The sequence below is a fragment of the Ursus maritimus genome, unplaced genomic scaffold (genome assembly GCF_017311325.1).
Source record: "Ursus maritimus isolate PB19 unplaced genomic scaffold, ASM1731132v1 scaffold_14, whole genome shotgun sequence".
Lineage (NCBI taxonomy): Eukaryota > Metazoa > Chordata > Mammalia > Carnivora > Ursidae > Ursus > Ursus maritimus.
The window spans coordinates 45,089,174-45,105,880 of record NW_024423786.1 but is presented as its reverse complement, the minus strand read 5'-3'; the positions used below and the strand labels follow the sequence as shown (position 1 = coordinate 45,105,880).

General features: G+C 52.1%; 1 protein-coding gene across 3 annotated transcripts in view; it reads left to right on the top strand.

The window, feature by feature from the left end:
* The window catches only part of MYO9B (myosin IXB), an 85,462-nt gene that overhangs the window by 43,917 nt on the left and 24,838 nt on the right, over window positions 1–16,707 (top strand). For all 3 annotated transcript variants that reach the window (XM_040629085.1, XM_040629084.1, XM_040629083.1), the window contains exons 3-14: window positions 756–850; window positions 5,524–5,586; window positions 6,013–6,112; window positions 6,377–6,477; window positions 8,296–8,425; window positions 9,923–10,012; window positions 11,616–11,732; window positions 12,057–12,191; window positions 13,407–13,528; window positions 15,225–15,366; window positions 15,673–15,877; window positions 16,430–16,511. In XM_040629085.1, coding sequence (XP_040485019.1) covers window positions 756–850; window positions 5,524–5,586; window positions 6,013–6,112; window positions 6,377–6,477; window positions 8,296–8,425; window positions 9,923–10,012; window positions 11,616–11,732; window positions 12,057–12,191; window positions 13,407–13,528; window positions 15,225–15,366; window positions 15,673–15,877; window positions 16,430–16,511 — 1,382 coding nt within the window. The remainder of the gene's footprint in view (window positions 1–755; window positions 851–5,523; window positions 5,587–6,012; window positions 6,113–6,376; window positions 6,478–8,295; window positions 8,426–9,922; window positions 10,013–11,615; window positions 11,733–12,056; window positions 12,192–13,406; window positions 13,529–15,224; window positions 15,367–15,672; window positions 15,878–16,429; window positions 16,512–16,707) is intronic.

Below are 16,707 nucleotides of genomic sequence, written 5' to 3'. Positions count from 1 at the left end.
GATTTTATGTTAGGCCAGTTTCACCCCAGTCAGAAAATTTGTTGTGAACCAGCTTGTCCTCCCACAGAGTCGCAGGACCCCCTCGACGACAGGACCTGTCTCCACATCTGCTCCCTCCCAACTGGCCTCATCTTCTGGGGCCCAGAGCCAGCGTCAGCCCAGGGCCCAGCAGACTCCTTCTGGAAAGGGCCAGAACGGTCTCTGTCATGGTTGCTTTGCTGCTCCAGTGTGAAAGCAGCCATGGGCAATCCATAAATGCACAGGCCTGGCCGCGTGCCAACAAAACCTTGTGTATGGACACTGAAATGTGAATAGAATTTTCATGTGTCAGGAAGTACTAGTCTTTTTGGGTTTTTGGGGTTTTGTTTTTTGGGGTTTTTTGAACGATTTACAAATGTAAAAACCACTCTTGGCTCACAGGCGATTCAGAAATAAACTATGGACTGGACTTAGCGCCTGGGCCAGAGTTCGCCCTCAGAGCAATGATAACGGAAAGAGAGTACGGTTGATGAGCATTTTTCACATCTGAGACTTCAAACTTGAACCCCTCACACAGCCCAAACACAGAGATGAAGTATGTTGGCGCACACCTGGGCTCCCACACGCCTTTGTGTTTACCAGTCTCCTCAGGGCCGCCGGCTGACTTCAGGCAAATGAGCGTCCATGACACCCTGGGGGACCTCCAAGGCTCCAGGCTGCGGCGTGTAGAAATTCCATCCTCACGATCTGAAAACCTGCTCTTCTTTTCTCCGCAGGCTTTCGGAAACGCCAAAACGGCCCACAACAACAATTCCAGCCGATTCGGGAAATTCATCCAGGTCAACTACCTGGAGAGTGGCATCGTAAGAGGGTGAGTTGACAGCCGCCTAGCTGTGGGCCTCCAGACTCGGTCTGGGGTCCTGGGCATCCCTGCGAGGAGTAGCCGGCCCGGGAGCTCAATGTAGAAATTGTGGCTCTGCAGATACGTGAGTCGTACAGGGAAGCAAGTGTGGTTTTATTTAAGTCATTGATGTGAAGATCTGAGTTGTGGGTCCAAGTGGGAAGTGTAGCTGTGAGGGGGGCAGGACCTCTGTCCCCAGGTCATCGAGTATGGGTCCAGGTGCCCCAGAAGCAGGTACAGTGACCTGAAGGTGCTGGCATGATGGAGTTTGCCAAGAACAGGCAAGGACACACCAACCTATGTCTTGGTCTTAATGAGGTTTCAAATTCAGTGGGTCTGGGGATGCCATATAGGCAGAGTTGATATGGACTGTGGCATGTGCCAAACATGTGCCCCTTTAGCCAGGAGGAGATGTAATGCTGGGTAGCAGATTGAAGTGATTGTTCAAGGAAGTACTGAAGGTAGGTAGGTGGGTGGATGGGAGAGAGGGAGGGAGGGTAGGTAGATTAATGGATGGACTTGTGGGTGGGTGGGTGGATGGATGGATGATAGATTCATGAGTTGGGTGGTGAGTGGACAGATGGATAGATTCATGGGTTGGATGGATGGATAGATTTGTGGGTGGGTGGGTAGATGGATAGATGGGTAGATTCATGAGTTGCGTGGATGGGTAGGTGGATGGATTTGTGGGTGGGTGGGTAGATGAGTAAATTCATGGATCGGGTGGGTGGGTGAATGGATAGATGCATTGCTAGATGGGAAAATTCATAGATGGATAAATTTGTAGATCATTGGATTCATGGATGGGTGGGTGGGTGAATGGAAATGGTAGATGGGTGAGTGGGTAGATGGTAACTGGGTTGTGAAGTTGATTGTCTGGTGAAAGTTAAAACACACCAGCATTTTGTGCCAGAAATGTGAGTTCCTTAGGTGAAGGTACAGTTATTTCAACTAAATGTATAACATGGAAATTGTGTCCGTTACTCTGTGCATTGGTTATGCTTACAAAAATGTCTGGCAACTTTGTGAAGTGAATTAATGTTATAAGGAATCACCTATTTTGTCATCGTATTTAAGTCATAATGTCATTTCAGAATTCGGTTCTGTGACTTTTTTTTTTTTTTCAGTGTATATGCTGGGTAGTTACAGCTGATTAAAAAATGTCATTGTGATTTAATACTGCATAATGTTTTTGGTATTTTTTTTTTAATATGCAAAGGTCTCATGAGCTGATAAAACTCTTTCAAAGTAAGAAACAAAAAACATCTTGGGGGGGCGCCTGGGTGGCACAGCAGTTAAGCGTCTGCCTTCGGCTCAGGGCGTGATCCCGGAGTTATGGGATCGAGCCCCACATCAGGCTCCTCCACTATGAGACTGCTTCTTCCTCTCCCACTCCCCCTGCTTGCGTTCCCTCTCTCGCTGGCTGTCTCTATCTCTGTCAAGTAAATAAATAAAATCTTAAAAAAAAAAAAATCTTGGCACAGCCTGGGGTTACTCAAAGGGATTGCCCCTGCCTCCACATTCTGGTGTAAAGGTCTGTGGTGGGAGCAGGATTTATACCGCTTCCAGGAGATGCTCTGAGCAGCCCAACTGTTCGACGTGGGGAGGAGACCTGAGCAACAGGGCTAGAGTCCTAGAGAAGGTTCCAGCATTTCAGGAATGGAGAAGTCCTCGAGTGGCGGGGCCTGGAGATTGAGTCCAAAGTATGTCGGTTCTTCTGTCTGTCTCCCCTGATTGTCGATCATCTCAAATGATGATTCATATTCAGGACACAAACGGGAATGTTGAATCCTTCAGCCTCTGGTGTCTTTCCTTTTTCCCACTGCCCAGGCTCCAATGGGCAGTGGTCTCGGGGAGAGACCCCCCCAATAAAAGGCAGTTCTGCTCCGGCCCTCAGCCCCCCACAGACCATCCAGTGGTCCCCCCAGCTCAGCACTGCTGGGCACTTGCATGGGCACAGCCACCCCCCAGCCCCGTTGCAGGGCCTCTGAATAGCAGGAGTTGCCCAGAGTAGCTCGTCGGGCACATGACACAGAATTATACCCCATCTGTAGTTCTGGGGGCTCCCTCAGGGGCCCAGAGATGCCAGAAGGCTGCCTCGTATTTTCCTGGGTCCCGGGCTCGCTTTGCAGCCATGGGCCAGACCCAGGAGCCTTTGCTCCCAGCTCACTCCTCTCTATGGTCTGTTTGGTGTCCTAGGGCTGCCATAACAAAGTGCCAGAAACCGGGGGGCTCAGAACAACAGGAATTTATTGTCTGACAGTGCTCCCCCAGGGGGTCCAGGAGAGGATTCTTCATGCCCTCTTGCGGCTTCTGGTGACCCCGGGCCTTCCTTGGCTTATGGCCACGTCACCCCAGTCTCTGCTTCCACCATCACGTGGTCTTCTCCTCTGTGTCTCAGTGTTCTCGTCTACTTCTTAGGACTTTGTGCTCAGATTTAGGGTCCACCCTGATCATGGACATGATCATGTCTCCAGATGCCTTCCCTTAATTACAACTACAGAGGCCCTTTTTCCAAATAAGGTCACACTCACATCTCCTGGGGGCCACCGTGTGACCCAGTGCACCAGCAAGGGTCAGCCCCCAGCTCACTGGTACAGCCTGTTCTGCTGGCTACAGCCCCCCCATCGAGCTCCGGGCCAGAGGCCCTGGGTGGCTGAGTCTTAGAGACCAACTTTTGAAATTCCTCTGTCTGTGGCCTCAGATTCAGGAAAGGAAGTCCCACCTCAGCCCATGACCGTGGCCTGCCCACGCTCCGAGGACGAGGTGCACTTCCTGTCCAGGGAGTGGCCACAGCCAGCTGGGGAAGAAGCAGGCCCAGACCCGGTTCTGCTTTTGGGGAGTGACACTTCTCAGTGCCATTTCCTGTGGAGGCCAAGGGTCAGGGGCAGTCCAAGCCTTCCTCCAGTTCCCCAATTTGCAAGGCCTCGTCTTCCTGTGGGTTCAGTGGCTCAGTGCTGGGGGTTCCCTGGCCCCCTACGAACCCCGATAGGGGCTGGGGCCTTAGCAATGATCAGGGAGGGGCGCCTGGGTGGCGCAGTCATTAAGCGTCTGCCTTTGGCTTAGGGTGTGATCCCAGCGTTCTGGGATCGAGCCCCACGTCAGGCTCCTCTGCTATGAGCCTGCTTCTTCCTCTCCCACTCCCCCTGCTTGTGTTCCCTCTCTCGCTGGCTGTCTCTCTCTGTCAACTAAATAAATAATATCTTTAAAAAAAAAAAAAAGAAATGATCAGGGAAAGGAAGGGGTTGTCGTTGTAAAATGACAGCTCAATGCCAGTAAGGGGTCACTGTCCTCCCCCCTCCACCAACGCAGCACAGGGAATTGGCCACAGGTAGAGATTCCAACAGGGGTCTGATTCTAGAACCAGACACGGCCTCCCTCCCTAGGAGAACAAACCACCGATAACTAAAATAGTTACTAGCAGGGAAGGAATAGAAAAAAACATATGGATTTGGAAGAAGAGAGGACATAGGCCGAGTCCATGGACATCCACCCATGCATGTGTCCCAGGCAAGGCTGCAAACAGGAGACTGCCTTCCTGGAGAGAGAGGCAGGCAGCATCCAGCAAGCCCTGGACCAGGGGCCCAGTGCTGTCCCCCGGGCCTGCCCCCTTCCAGGCACCAGCTGCCCCTCCTATAAAACAGGATGGGCTCAAATGAGGGTGGCCTGCAGAGCCGTCCAGTTCCCATACTTGGTGATGGTGGAACCCATGAAACCCCAGTCCCTCCAGCCCCAGTGGGTGTGGAGGGAGTAAGGCCAATGCCCGGCTCGGGCCCCCGCCAGGCCACTTCCCTCCCGTGGGGTCCTAGGCAGCAGGTGGCCTTTTCAGCATTTAGTATCTCATCTTTCGACAGGAGCCACAGTGCCCACCCCGAGGGTGGAAGGATTCAGGGCATTTAATCCCTGCAGAACAGTGCTGAGAAGGCAGCAGATGCTCAAGGAATAGTCACCATTACACCTGCTAGCTGTGAGAGTGTGGCTGTAGAGGTCCCTGGCCCCTGGCTCAGAGCCCACCCGGCCTCGTGGACCCCTGACCATCAAACACCCGTCAGCTAATGGACGGGTAAACGATAAGGCTGACTCTCAAGAACCCTCGGGCTGAGTGACAAGGCGGAACCAGTATATATACCAAAGGATTGTATTTCTTTAAAATTCTAGAGAAATGCAAACTAATCTATAGTGGGGCTGATCAGTGGCCACTTGGGGGTGGGAGTCAGGGAGGGGTGACCGAGGGCCCAGGAAACTGGGTCATGGTGGTGGGCACACAGGTGTCTGCATGTGTCACAAGTCATCCGTTCACACGCTTCTAGTTTACTGTACGTCAGTGACAGCTTGTAAAGCTGGTGGAACAAAATAGGAAAGGACCCAGTCAAGACTCACCACGTTGCACACTTGAAGTATGTGTGGTTTATATCAATAATGAAGCTGTAAAAAATATATACAGATAGAAAATCAACCTGTTATCTTATATTTAAATTTTTCACAGGAGAAGCATTTAATTGCCGAGGAGCTGGTGAATGCAGGGGGCGACCTTCCTATATTGTTTGTCATTTGTCATTATGGTAACAAATTACTCTAGTTCTTCCAGAAAACTCTTAACAAAATGTTAACATCCTATTCCTTCATCTTCCTTTTAATGACAGGGCTGTTGTCGAAAAATACCTGCTTGAAAAGTCCCGCCTGGTCTCTCAAGAGAAGGATGAGAGGTAGGAGGAAATTTCCTTGGTGACCCACCACATCTGCCTTCTACCCCACAAAGGAGAGACGCAGGTGTCCTGGGCCTACGGGAGGCGGTGGCCGATCTCCCAGGAGCGAAGCTGCTCTGTGGCTGCAAGCTTTGAGCTCATACCTCCTAAGCCACCTTTTTTGAGCTTATTTTTGTTTCTACCCCAGGCTTTTACCCAGAGTAATACCCACCCCCATCCGCAGACATCCACTCACCGGAGAAGCTCACAGTGTAGTTTTCTTTTTAAGACATAATAAGAATCGACTTATTGTCTCAAATTGGTACATATTTGAGGTGCTTTTTTTCCCCCTGGTGTGGTCTCCAAAGCAATATTAGCAGTGGTTTGAAGAGTGGCCGTGGCATGGCCTCCAAAAACGGATTTTTTTCTCCTCATTTTCACCCACAGGAACTACCACGTGTTTTATTATTTGTTACTTGGCGTCAGCGAGGAAGAGCGTCAAGAATTTCAGCTCAAGCAGCCTGAAGATTATTTCTACCTCAACCAGGTAAACAGCCCTGCGGCCCAACCACAAACGCTGCCTCTGTTCCCCACGGGCTGTTTACGCGCCACTGGGAGGTCAGAGGCTGTCTGCCTGGGCCTTCTCTGGCCCCCAAACCGACTCCAAGGAGGCCCAGAGGAGGTGGCATAAAGGGGCCCATTCATTCCCCGTGTCCTGAGCCCTGCCCCATCGGTTCCAGCCAAAATCACTTTTGCACGCCACCCTCACCAGCCCAGAAATACCCAGAGTGCCACTGAGTTTGTTTTTCAGCATAACTTGAAGATCGAAGATGGAGAAGACCTAAAACATGACTTTGAGAGACTCAAGCAGGCCATGGAGATGGTGGGCTTCCTCCCTGCTACCAAGAAGCAGTAAGTGGGCAGGCCAGCCTCCCGCCATCTCCTGCGTGGACCCCCCCCCCCGCCCCTACATCTTACCTAATAAGGCCCCTCCCTGGGAGCTGACTGACACCCCAATAGGAGCTAAAACACCAAAGCAGGGCAGCCCGATGACCACAAGCTCTTGAAAAGGGGCTCGTCATTAGTCCCTGGGAGATGTCAAACCACGGGGCTCTTGCCCAGCGGTGCAGAGGCACCTCACGCTTAAACATGGTTACGATGGTAAATTTCACATGATGTGTGTTTTACCACAGTTAAATTTTTTTTTTTAAGATTTTGTTTATCTGACAGTGAGAAAGAGAGACAGTCAGCTAGAGAGGGAACACAAGCAGGGGGAGTGGGAGAGGAAGAAGCAGGCTCCCAGCAGAGGAGCCCGATATGGGGCTCAATCCCAGGACCCTGGGATCACACCCTGAGCCGAAGGCAGATGCTTACCGACTGAGCCACCCAGGCGCCCCCACAATTAAAATTTTGAAAAATTTTTTGAAAGCCACACGGGGTCCTCACCACACCTGCCCAACATTCAGTCTACCCAGTGGGAACGCCTGCATGCTTCTGAGAGGGCACATATCGGGCCAGCCCCTTCGGAAATCCATTTGCAATTTCTGCCAGAGCTGTGTCTGCCCAACGCCATGCGTGCGTGTGCTGACTCGAAGATACGCACGTGGCAGCCTTATTATTAACCGCCCAAAAGTTGGAACCCCTCCCCCCCCCACACACACACACTCAACACAAATGCTCACCTGCAGGAATTAAATAACTAAAGAAACAGCTATATATCATGCAGGGCTGGACAAACTTTCTGTAAAGGGCCAGATAGTCAAATTTTCAGTTTCGGGGGCCAGATGGTCACTGTTGCGCGTTCTTCTCTGGGTTTACTTTTTTAACCCCCCCCCCTCTAAAAACTGAAGAACCATTCTTAGCTCTGAGGTTGTCCAGTAATGGGCCATAGAGTGCCGCTCCCCGGACTCCACACACAGTGGTGGGGCTCAGCTGGCGTCAGCTCCGCCCCCACGGGACAGCTGGCCGTGTCTGGAGACGTTTTTTGGTGATTACGCTGTGTAGCAGAAGGAGGAGACGGGCGCTGCTGCTGGCACCTAGTGGGAGGGGCCAGGGATGCGGCTCCGTGTCCCATAGTGCACTGGACAGCCCTCCCCAGCAAAGAATGATCCGGCCCCACGTGTCCGCAGGACCGAGGCTAAGAAATGCTGGCTTGCAGCATTGAGTATGACCAAACCAGGACACCACACGTAGCACCCCCACGTCACGGTCTTAGAGTGACAGACCAGATACAAGTACATGTGATTTCGTTGACATCAAGTTCACGGACAGTGTTAGGATGGGAGGATAGCCGTTCTTCTGCAGGACCTGGGGTGGGTTCCAGTGCCTGGGATGTTCTATTTCTTGCTCTGAGCACTTGTTACAGGGAGGTGTGTGTTGTGACAGGTCATCAAACTCTATGCTTAAGAATTGTTTGCTTTTTTTTTTTTTTGCCTGTTTTTTATGCATGGTGGGGTGGGTTTCTTTGCATTTTTTTTTCATGCATGTTAGGCTTCCATAAAAAAATGTTAATCACCCCCCCAACCCCAAAAAAACAAAAAACACCCAGGAGAACCATCTGTCTACAAAGTCACATTCCACAGAGCGTCCCCAGCAGTGAGATTGGACCTTTTTTAAACTTATGTCCGACTGGACTTGGCTGGTTGTATGAATTCAGCCCAATTGGCTGGAAGCTTCTGTCATCTTGTGACTCTGGAAACCACCCCAACCTAGGCTCCTTTGCTCTTCCAGGATTTTTTCCGTCCTCTCAGCCATCTTATACCTGGGCAACGTCACGTACAAGAAGAGAGCCACGGGCCGAGATGAAGGTCTGGAGGTCGGGCCCCCCGAGGTGCTGGACACGCTGTCCCAGCTCCTGAAGGTACGGCTCCCTGCACTTGGCCACGGTGGCCAGCAAGGACCCAGAACGTCCTGCATGGGCCGCACGTCTGTAAACTGGGGTCTGTCTACCTGTTTCCTCCCCGCCCTCTGTGCAACACCTCTTCCTTGGTTCTCTTTCTCTCTCTTTTTTTTCAATTGAGGTATAATCGTCATACAGCCTTATGTTAGTTTTGGCATTACGACAGAATGATCTGGTATTTGTCCGTATTGCAAAATGATGACCACAGTGAGTCCTGTTAACATCTGTCACCACACATGGTTACAGAATCGGTTTTCTCTAGCAGTGAGAACTTGGAAGATCTACTCTCTTAGCGACTTGCAATTATGCCATACAGTATTCTGAACGGAAGTCCCCACGGTGGACATTACATTTCCGGGACTTCTTTATCTTATAACTAGAATTCTGTTCCTTCTGACCCTCTTTATTAGCCAGTTTACCCACCCCCTGCCCCACCTCTGGCAACCACCAGTCTGTTTTCTGTATCTGTCAGCTTGGTTTAGTTTGGGGGGTTTTGGGAGGGGGTTTTTTGGGTTTTGGGATTTGGGTTTTTTAGTTTTTTAGGTTGTTGGTTTTTTTCCTTTGCTTTTTTGGAGTCCACATACCAGTGAGATCATACTTGTTTTCTCTGACGTATTTCACTTAGCACAATGCCCTCAAGGGCATGCCATCCCTTCCTCCTTTCTGAAGGACTCCCTGTGAGCATGGCTGCCTCCCCTCTCAGCCCCTCATGTGAAAGGCCCTTCGAAACCACACTTTGATCAGCGAGGTCATGTGTTCATTGGACCTATGCCATGCCCTTGTCTGCTGGCACTTGTCAGCCCCCAGGGGGCACTGGGCAATGTCTGAGGCATTGGGGGGTTGTCACAACTCGGAGGAGCTACCGTCATGTAGTGGGTGAGGCCAGGGATGCCACTTAAGATCATATAACGTGCAGCACAGCTTCCCCACAGCAAAGAATGATCCGGCCCCGAGTGTCCGTGGTGCCAGATCTGAGAAGTCCTGCCTTCATCTTTCTGTTTTCTAAGTGCACATCCCACCTGTGGCTCTTCTTAAAGAGCGTGTGCCTGCGTGCGGGAGCCCGGCTTCTGCCGTGTCCGTGGGGACGAGTGACCACGCCTGCCTAGGAGATTGGGACAGCTGCCCTGCCCCTGCTCTGACTGCCTCTGGCTGGGGCTTGGCGGTCAGGAGGGAACAGGCCAGGAACCCACTCCAACAGTGACATCTATAAATGCAGGTTGCCAGGCAGCACACAGGCCCACAGGGACCCCCAGGCCTAAGTGACCATCCTCCCAGGGCCATCGACCGAGCCTGTGAGAGTGAGATGTGAGCATAGTGCACATCACAGGGTAGGGCTTCAGGCCCACTTCCCAGTGCGGCTGCTGGAGGTCCTCCCACCTTCCTCAGGCTTCGGGCCTTACCTCAGTGACATGAGGACCCGCCCAACAAGCCTTCTCTCCCTCCTTGACCTCGAAACAGGTGAAGCGAGAAATCTTGGTGGAGGTCCTGACCAAAAGAAAAACGGTGACAGCCAATGACAAACTCATCCTTCCCTACAGTCTCAGCGAGGTGAGCACTGCCTGGGCCCGCAAGTTGGGGTGGGGGCTCTGGAAACAGCCGGCCTGGATAGCCCTTTCCCTGTCTTTAGAGAGCAGTGACAGTGTCTCTGGTTCTCATGTGAGCCCAGGCACAGCTCAGAGCAGCTTTTACAGCACACTTCAGCCCCAGGGCCGGATCTCAGGCCACACGTGTTCTCCTTGGTGTTTCCCTGCTGCTTCTCACTAGCAGGGGATGGTCACCTGCAGCCCACAGGCCAAATCCAGCCTTTTACTTGCTTTTTTAAATAAAGTTTTATTGGCACAGCCACACCTTTTTTTTTTTTTTTTTTTCATAACATGCTGCCTTGCTACTGTATTGGCTGAACCAGGTGATCACGACAGAGACCATCTGGCCCTCACAGCTGAACGTACTGACCTTCTGGTCTTTAAAGTTTGTTGACCACCTCCCCCACTCCCCAGGCTAGCGTATGACCTTTACAACCATTCAATGCATCCCTGAATCTTTTTTTTTTTTTTAAGATTTTATTTATTTATGTGACAGAGAGACAGCCAGCGAGAGAGGGAACACAGCAGGGGGAGTGGGAGAGGAAGAAGCAGGCTCCTAGCGGAGGAGCCCGATGTGGGACTCGATCCCGGAACGCCGGGATCACGCCCTGAGCCGAAGGCAGACGCTTTAACGACTGCGCCACCCAGGCACCCCTGTATCCCTGAATCTTGATAGGGCGCCTCTCTCTGGCCTTTGGCCCAGCCAGGATGTTTTCCTTGTGATGGGTTTTTCTTGTGTTTTTACATCTCAAGGGCAGTGGGCCTCACAGCTTGCAGCTTGGCTGGCCATAGGAAAATCCCTAGCCGTGGCGGGGATTTTTAGTGGGTGGTAGAAGCTGCTTGGGCATCATCAGCGGGCTCCGTGGACGTTCTGAGCCCCCACCGATCTGAGCCCCGCAAAGATTCCCTGAAACATTCTGTAAAAGTTGCTGCAGGACACCTGAGCCCCCCAGCAGTGTGGCTGCCCCTGGGGACCGCAACGCCGAGGGACAGATGCCAGGTGTGGGACTCTGTATCCCTCGTGGCCCTGTTTCCACAGCCTCCCAGGAAACACAAAACCAGGACATGTGTTCTAGATCTTAATTGTAGCCAAGCACATCTGTCACAGCTTAAATCTGAGTACATAAAGAGAAACAATTTCTTGTATGTAAATTAGACCTCTGTAAGCCTTTTTTTTTTTTTTTTAAAGCCATTACTGCTTTTATGCACACGATGGCATCCCCACTATGCTCCCAGAACTACAAGGGACCTGGCTGGTTCTCCTCACAGGCCAGCCTGGCAGCCTCCCTGAGCCTGGGTTCCATCCATTGCTCTGAGGAGTGGGCTGGCTCGGGAGAAAGACTTTGCTGAACCGTAGGCTACCGGGGGCCCGGGCTTCATATGTCATGCTTCGGTGTGCAGGGGCATCCCGAGCGGACAGGTGGCACACAGAGCGAGAGGGGCGTGTCCAGTGAGTCAGGTGTTCAAAGTCACAGCTTGGCTTATCGCCATGTGTGCAGACCTCTGGGTGGCACAGCACGGGGGGCCCCCATTGTCGAGGTGTGACGCTCCCCGCCCTGTGCCCACAGGCTATCACTGCCCGCGACTCCATGGCCAAGTCCCTTTACAGCGCTCTGTTTGACTGGATCGTTCTGCGGATCAACCACGCCCTCCTCAACAAGAAAGACATGGAAGAGTCTGTCTCGGTGAGAGCCCCCATCCCTGCCTGCTCCACCAAGTAGAGCTGGGGAAGGCCAGGCCCTCAAGGGTCACACACCCTCGGCAGATGGCCTGTGGTGTCGGGAGCCAAGGTGGCTTTGGTTGGTGTCAGGCGAGAGGCCTGTTGCTCTGAGGGGCAGGCCCAGGGAACGGGATGAGGCACAGTGAACACATGGCCCCCCCCGGTTCACATATTACAGATTCCAGGGCGGTGACAGCAGAGGATTCGGGCCAGCGCAGAGCCCACACAATGAAACAGGTCACTTCCACGGAAGGACCACCAGTACTAACTGTGTCCTCTGTCTTCCCAGTGCCTGTCCATTGGGGTCCTCGACATATTTGGATTTGAAGACTTCGAAAGGAACAGTTTTGAACAATTTTGCATCAACTATGCCAACGAGCAGCTTCAGTATTACTTCAACCAGCACATTTTCAAACTAGAACAGGTAAGGAAATGCCATCGTGTTGCCTATGCAGCCCAGAGCGGGGATGGAATGAGCCGGCACCGGGATCTCCCACGGGGCCCAGATTGCTGGTTAACCAGCCCCGGAATCTTTCTCTACAGAAGAGAAAGTCTGGGAAAACCCGGCCTAGCCTTGGATGAGGCAGACACTGGGGGCATTTTTGTCTGTGGGTCAATTTTATATCTTCTTTCCATTCAAATGTAAAAATCCATCCAATGAGAGAGAAATGGAGTTACCTTGTAAGGATTTGCTTTGGTCAACAGTTTTGATAATCTGTTTTCCGTCTCTCTTCCTACTACACACTCAGCCATCTTCACCCATGTGTTATCATTCACATTGATGATTTGGACAGGAAAAAAAAATGATGGGCTTATATAAGTATCTAGCTGACTTTACTATTCAACTTTCCTTCTGGCTGTTGAGCCCTTGAAACGTGGCTCGTCCACATTGAGTTGTGTGGCAGTAGTGAAACTCGGGGGATTAGCAACACATCGTGCAAAAGGAAAAGAATATAAAATGGCTCATTGGTCATTTTTACATTGATCACATGTTGACACGATCATAGTTTGGATATATTGGGTTAAATTAAGTATATTATTAAAGTTAACGTCACCTGTTTGTTTTTACCGTTTCAACATGATTATTAGAAAATTCGAAGTTACGCAGGTCACTCGCACTACATGGCATTATATCACTCGCATTATTGGACATTGAGGTTCCAGAGCAGGGGCCGGCAAGTGGCAGCTCACAGGTCCAATCTGGCCCCACAACCTGTTTTTGTAAATAAACCTTTATTGGCACGTGGCCACGCCCACTTGTCTATATATCATTGGTGGCCTCTTTCACACTACCATGGCAAAATCGTGATAAGACACCATCCAGCTCATAAAGCTTAATGTATTTACCATCTGGACCTTTACAGAGAAAGGGACATGTTAAGAGTGATTTTAAGCATCTTGTATGATAGATGTTTAAGGATGTATGTTTTGTTTCCTGTTGTTATTAATAATTTTTTCCTGTTATTAATAGTTTTGTATAATTATGAATATATTTCCATTGATCTATCAATCCATGTTCTGTTATTTACACATGTATGTATGAATGCATACATAAATATACCATATATAATGCATGCTGTGTGAACGTTAACATAGTCATGAGGTGGTGAGATTATCAGCTAACCCCCAAACCCTGCAGGAGGAGTACCAGAGCGAAGGGATCTCGTGGCACAACATTGACTACACCGATAACGTCGGCTGCATCCATCTCATCAGCAAGAAGCCCACCGGGCTCTTCTATCTACTGGACGAAGAGAGCAAGTGAGTGTCCACGGCCCAGTGCCCCCCACAAACCTGGTTCTCCAGCCCCTGGAGCCACACCCTGAATCCACAGCATCCCCAAGAACTTCTGAGTTTGTCACACTCATTTGGCCACAAATCCTGACCTCACGTTAGCAAAATGCACACAGCATTTATCACAGAAACATTCACACAAGGAGTAACTCAAGTCTGAAACACGCACGCCTGGCAGTTGTTAAGGAAGGGACACGGGGCCTGAATCTTGAAACTGGGCACGGGGTTGGTGCATCCTTGCAAAGGGCCATGTGTGGAATCCGGGGCCCAGACGCCAGACTGACCGCTAAGCCTGGCACCCCTTGTCCAGAGGACACTGAAGGCTGGGAGGGGAGTGGGTGAGGTGCCTCGTGCTTGGTCACCCAGCTGCAGTCACTGAAATTCACTCCTGAATTTGTTTCTTGCGGCTCCTTGAACGACCACAACACAAAGCACAGGCAGCTTTAAACAACAAATGTGTTCTCTCAGGGTCCTGGGCTGAAATCAAGGGGTGGGCAGGGCTGTACTCCCTCCAGAGGCTCTAGGGGGTGGTCCTTTTTCGCCTCTTCCAGCCCCTGGGGACCCCCAGCGTTCCGTGGTTTGTGGCTGCGTCATCCCAGTCTCTGCCTCTGTGGTCACATCACCATCTCTTCTGTCTGTCTCTGTCTCATCTGCTCTTCTCATAAAGATTCCAATCCACTGCGTTAATGCCTCCCCCATGACCTCATCTTACCCAAGTACGTTCGTAAAGACCCTATTTCTGAATCAGGTCACTTTCACAGGTCGTCGGGGTCAGGACATGGACCCAACTTTCTATCAACAACTTTTGATCAGCCCCTGGTCGGCTTCTGAAGTCCCTGGGGAACTGGGTTAAATCAGGCTCCTCTCCTGTCTCAGACCCCGGCCCCACCTGGGACAGGGGACAGGCACATCCATTTACAGCTGGGATCCAGGTAGAGAATGTTCAGATAAGAGAACAGGCAGGTTGCTAGGAACGGCTAAATCATCACTCCCAGGAAACCCAGAAGCGGGATCCAGGGGAGGAATGTGAGGCAGGGCCAGGCCAAGCAGGGTTGGATCTGTCTTTGTTTAAAATCTTGCTGTTTTTGTTCATCGTGGATTTTTTTTTCATCTGGATTTTCTAAAATAGTGCTTTAAAATGGCATTTATCCCAGTGACTGAGTGAACAGGTTCCTCACTCCACACCCTTTCCCCGGCCCTGGCCCGTTAAGCTGTGGAGCCTGGCGCTGGGCATCACAGGCGCATTGCTCTGCCTGTGTTTGCGATGAGGCTGGGCAGAGGCAGGGCGTGCCAAAGCCAACGGCAGCATTTCCTTCCTGGGAGGCAGAAATAGCCAGGTACAACGGGGCCCTTATTCTGCCCTCGCCCCCCTCTCTTCTCCATCCTCATCTCCCGGCCCCTCCCTATAACAGGAGAGCAAGGGCCAGACCCCCTCCACAACACACCATCCAGATACATACAAATCTGAGACCAGAAGTCCCCCTCCATCCTGAGATTATTCCTGGGAGCTGCCCGTAGTGGGCCCAGGTCCCAGTCTTGCCTGCACCAAATGTCCGCCTTGGCCACAAAGGCCCGGGCCTCATCCACCGAGGGCCTGTGCCGGGAGGCAGAGCGAGTGGTCATCGCTCTCCCTGCAGCTAAAAGTTCCACGTCCTCTTCCCAGCTTTCCCCACGCCACGAGCCAGACCCTGCTGGCCAAGTTCAAACAGCAGCACGAAGACAACAGGTACTTCCTTGGCACCCCCGTCATGGAGCCAGCGTTCATCATTCAGCACTTCGCAGGGAAAGTGAAATATCAGATCAAGGTATGTGTCTGTCCATTGCCATCATCGGTCAAGGGTGGAGGCAGGAAAGGGGCAGGGTGCATGCCCCGGAGGCCCCTGACCTCTGGCGTGTGCTCGGCCCATCCCCTTTATTGATGGTTCGGGGCAAGGTTTCAGGGGCCCTCAGACCCAGCCCAGAGTCCCTGGCTCTTACTGTTGAAGGCCCCAGGGGCAGGACCTACCTCTGTTGTTGAGATGGGTCCCACCCCACCAGCAGCCCTTCCCGGGCTGGCTGCCAGGACCTCAGCGGTCACTGGCGAGTGACCACCCACCTCCATCCCCCACCAGGACTTCCGGGAAAAGAACATGGACTACATGCGGCCCGACATCGTGGCCCTCCTGCGGGGCAGCGACAGCTCCTATGTGCGGGAGCTCATCGGCATGGATCCCGTGGCCGTGTTCCGCTGGGCCGTGCTCCGGGCCGCCATCCGGGCCATGGCCGTGCTCCGGGAGGCCGGGCGCCTGCGGGCCGAGAGGGCCGAGAAGGCAGCAGGTATGGGGCCCACCTGTCACCGTCAAGAGGGGGATACTCAGTCCATTAAAAAGCATACAGTTCTGTGGACTTCAGTTCATCCACCATGTCACGTGACCACCACCTCTCTTGCTCCAAAACTTTGATCGTCCCAAACAGAATTTCTGCACTAGGGTATGCAGTTCACCCTCCTCATTGTCACAAGGCAGGAAGGCACATTCCCGTCTTTCCGTAAGGACAACCTGAGACCCAGAATGGCTGAGTGACTCCCACAGGGAGCTAGGCTCTAGATACCAGCCACGGGTCTCCGCTTTACAAAGGGCCTTGATTAAAAGCAGGACCAGGAGGATAAAGCCTTTTGAAAAGTAGGAATAAATAGTGCTGCTTGGGAGGAAATCAGACCCTTCACGGTTCCCGGCTCTGCCCAAACTTGAGTGTCAGACTGTTTTGTCCTTTTTTTTTTTTTTTAAACGAGTTCAAGTCAGGATGGAAGCCTCTGTGGCCAAGACAAACGCCTTCCAGGCCCCAGGCCCCAGGCCCCCGCCTCCAACTCCATCTGCTCTGTGTCTGCAGCAGGTACGGGCAGCCCGGGCAGCCGCGGTCTCCTGGGAGAGCTGCAGAGAGGAACCAGCACCCCGTCGGAAAAACTGTACCGGTGAGCGAGACCTTGATTTGTCCGAACCGGAGCTGGTACACAGCGGTATTGTTTAAAACAATGCCAGACACCCTCCACCCTCCACCCAGGTTGGGGTTGACCTGAATAAGGAAGCCAGCAACCACTTGAATCAAAAGGACCCAGGGACACATGGCATCTGGCTGCTGCTTTTCTGCACACAGAGAGGCAGGCCTCG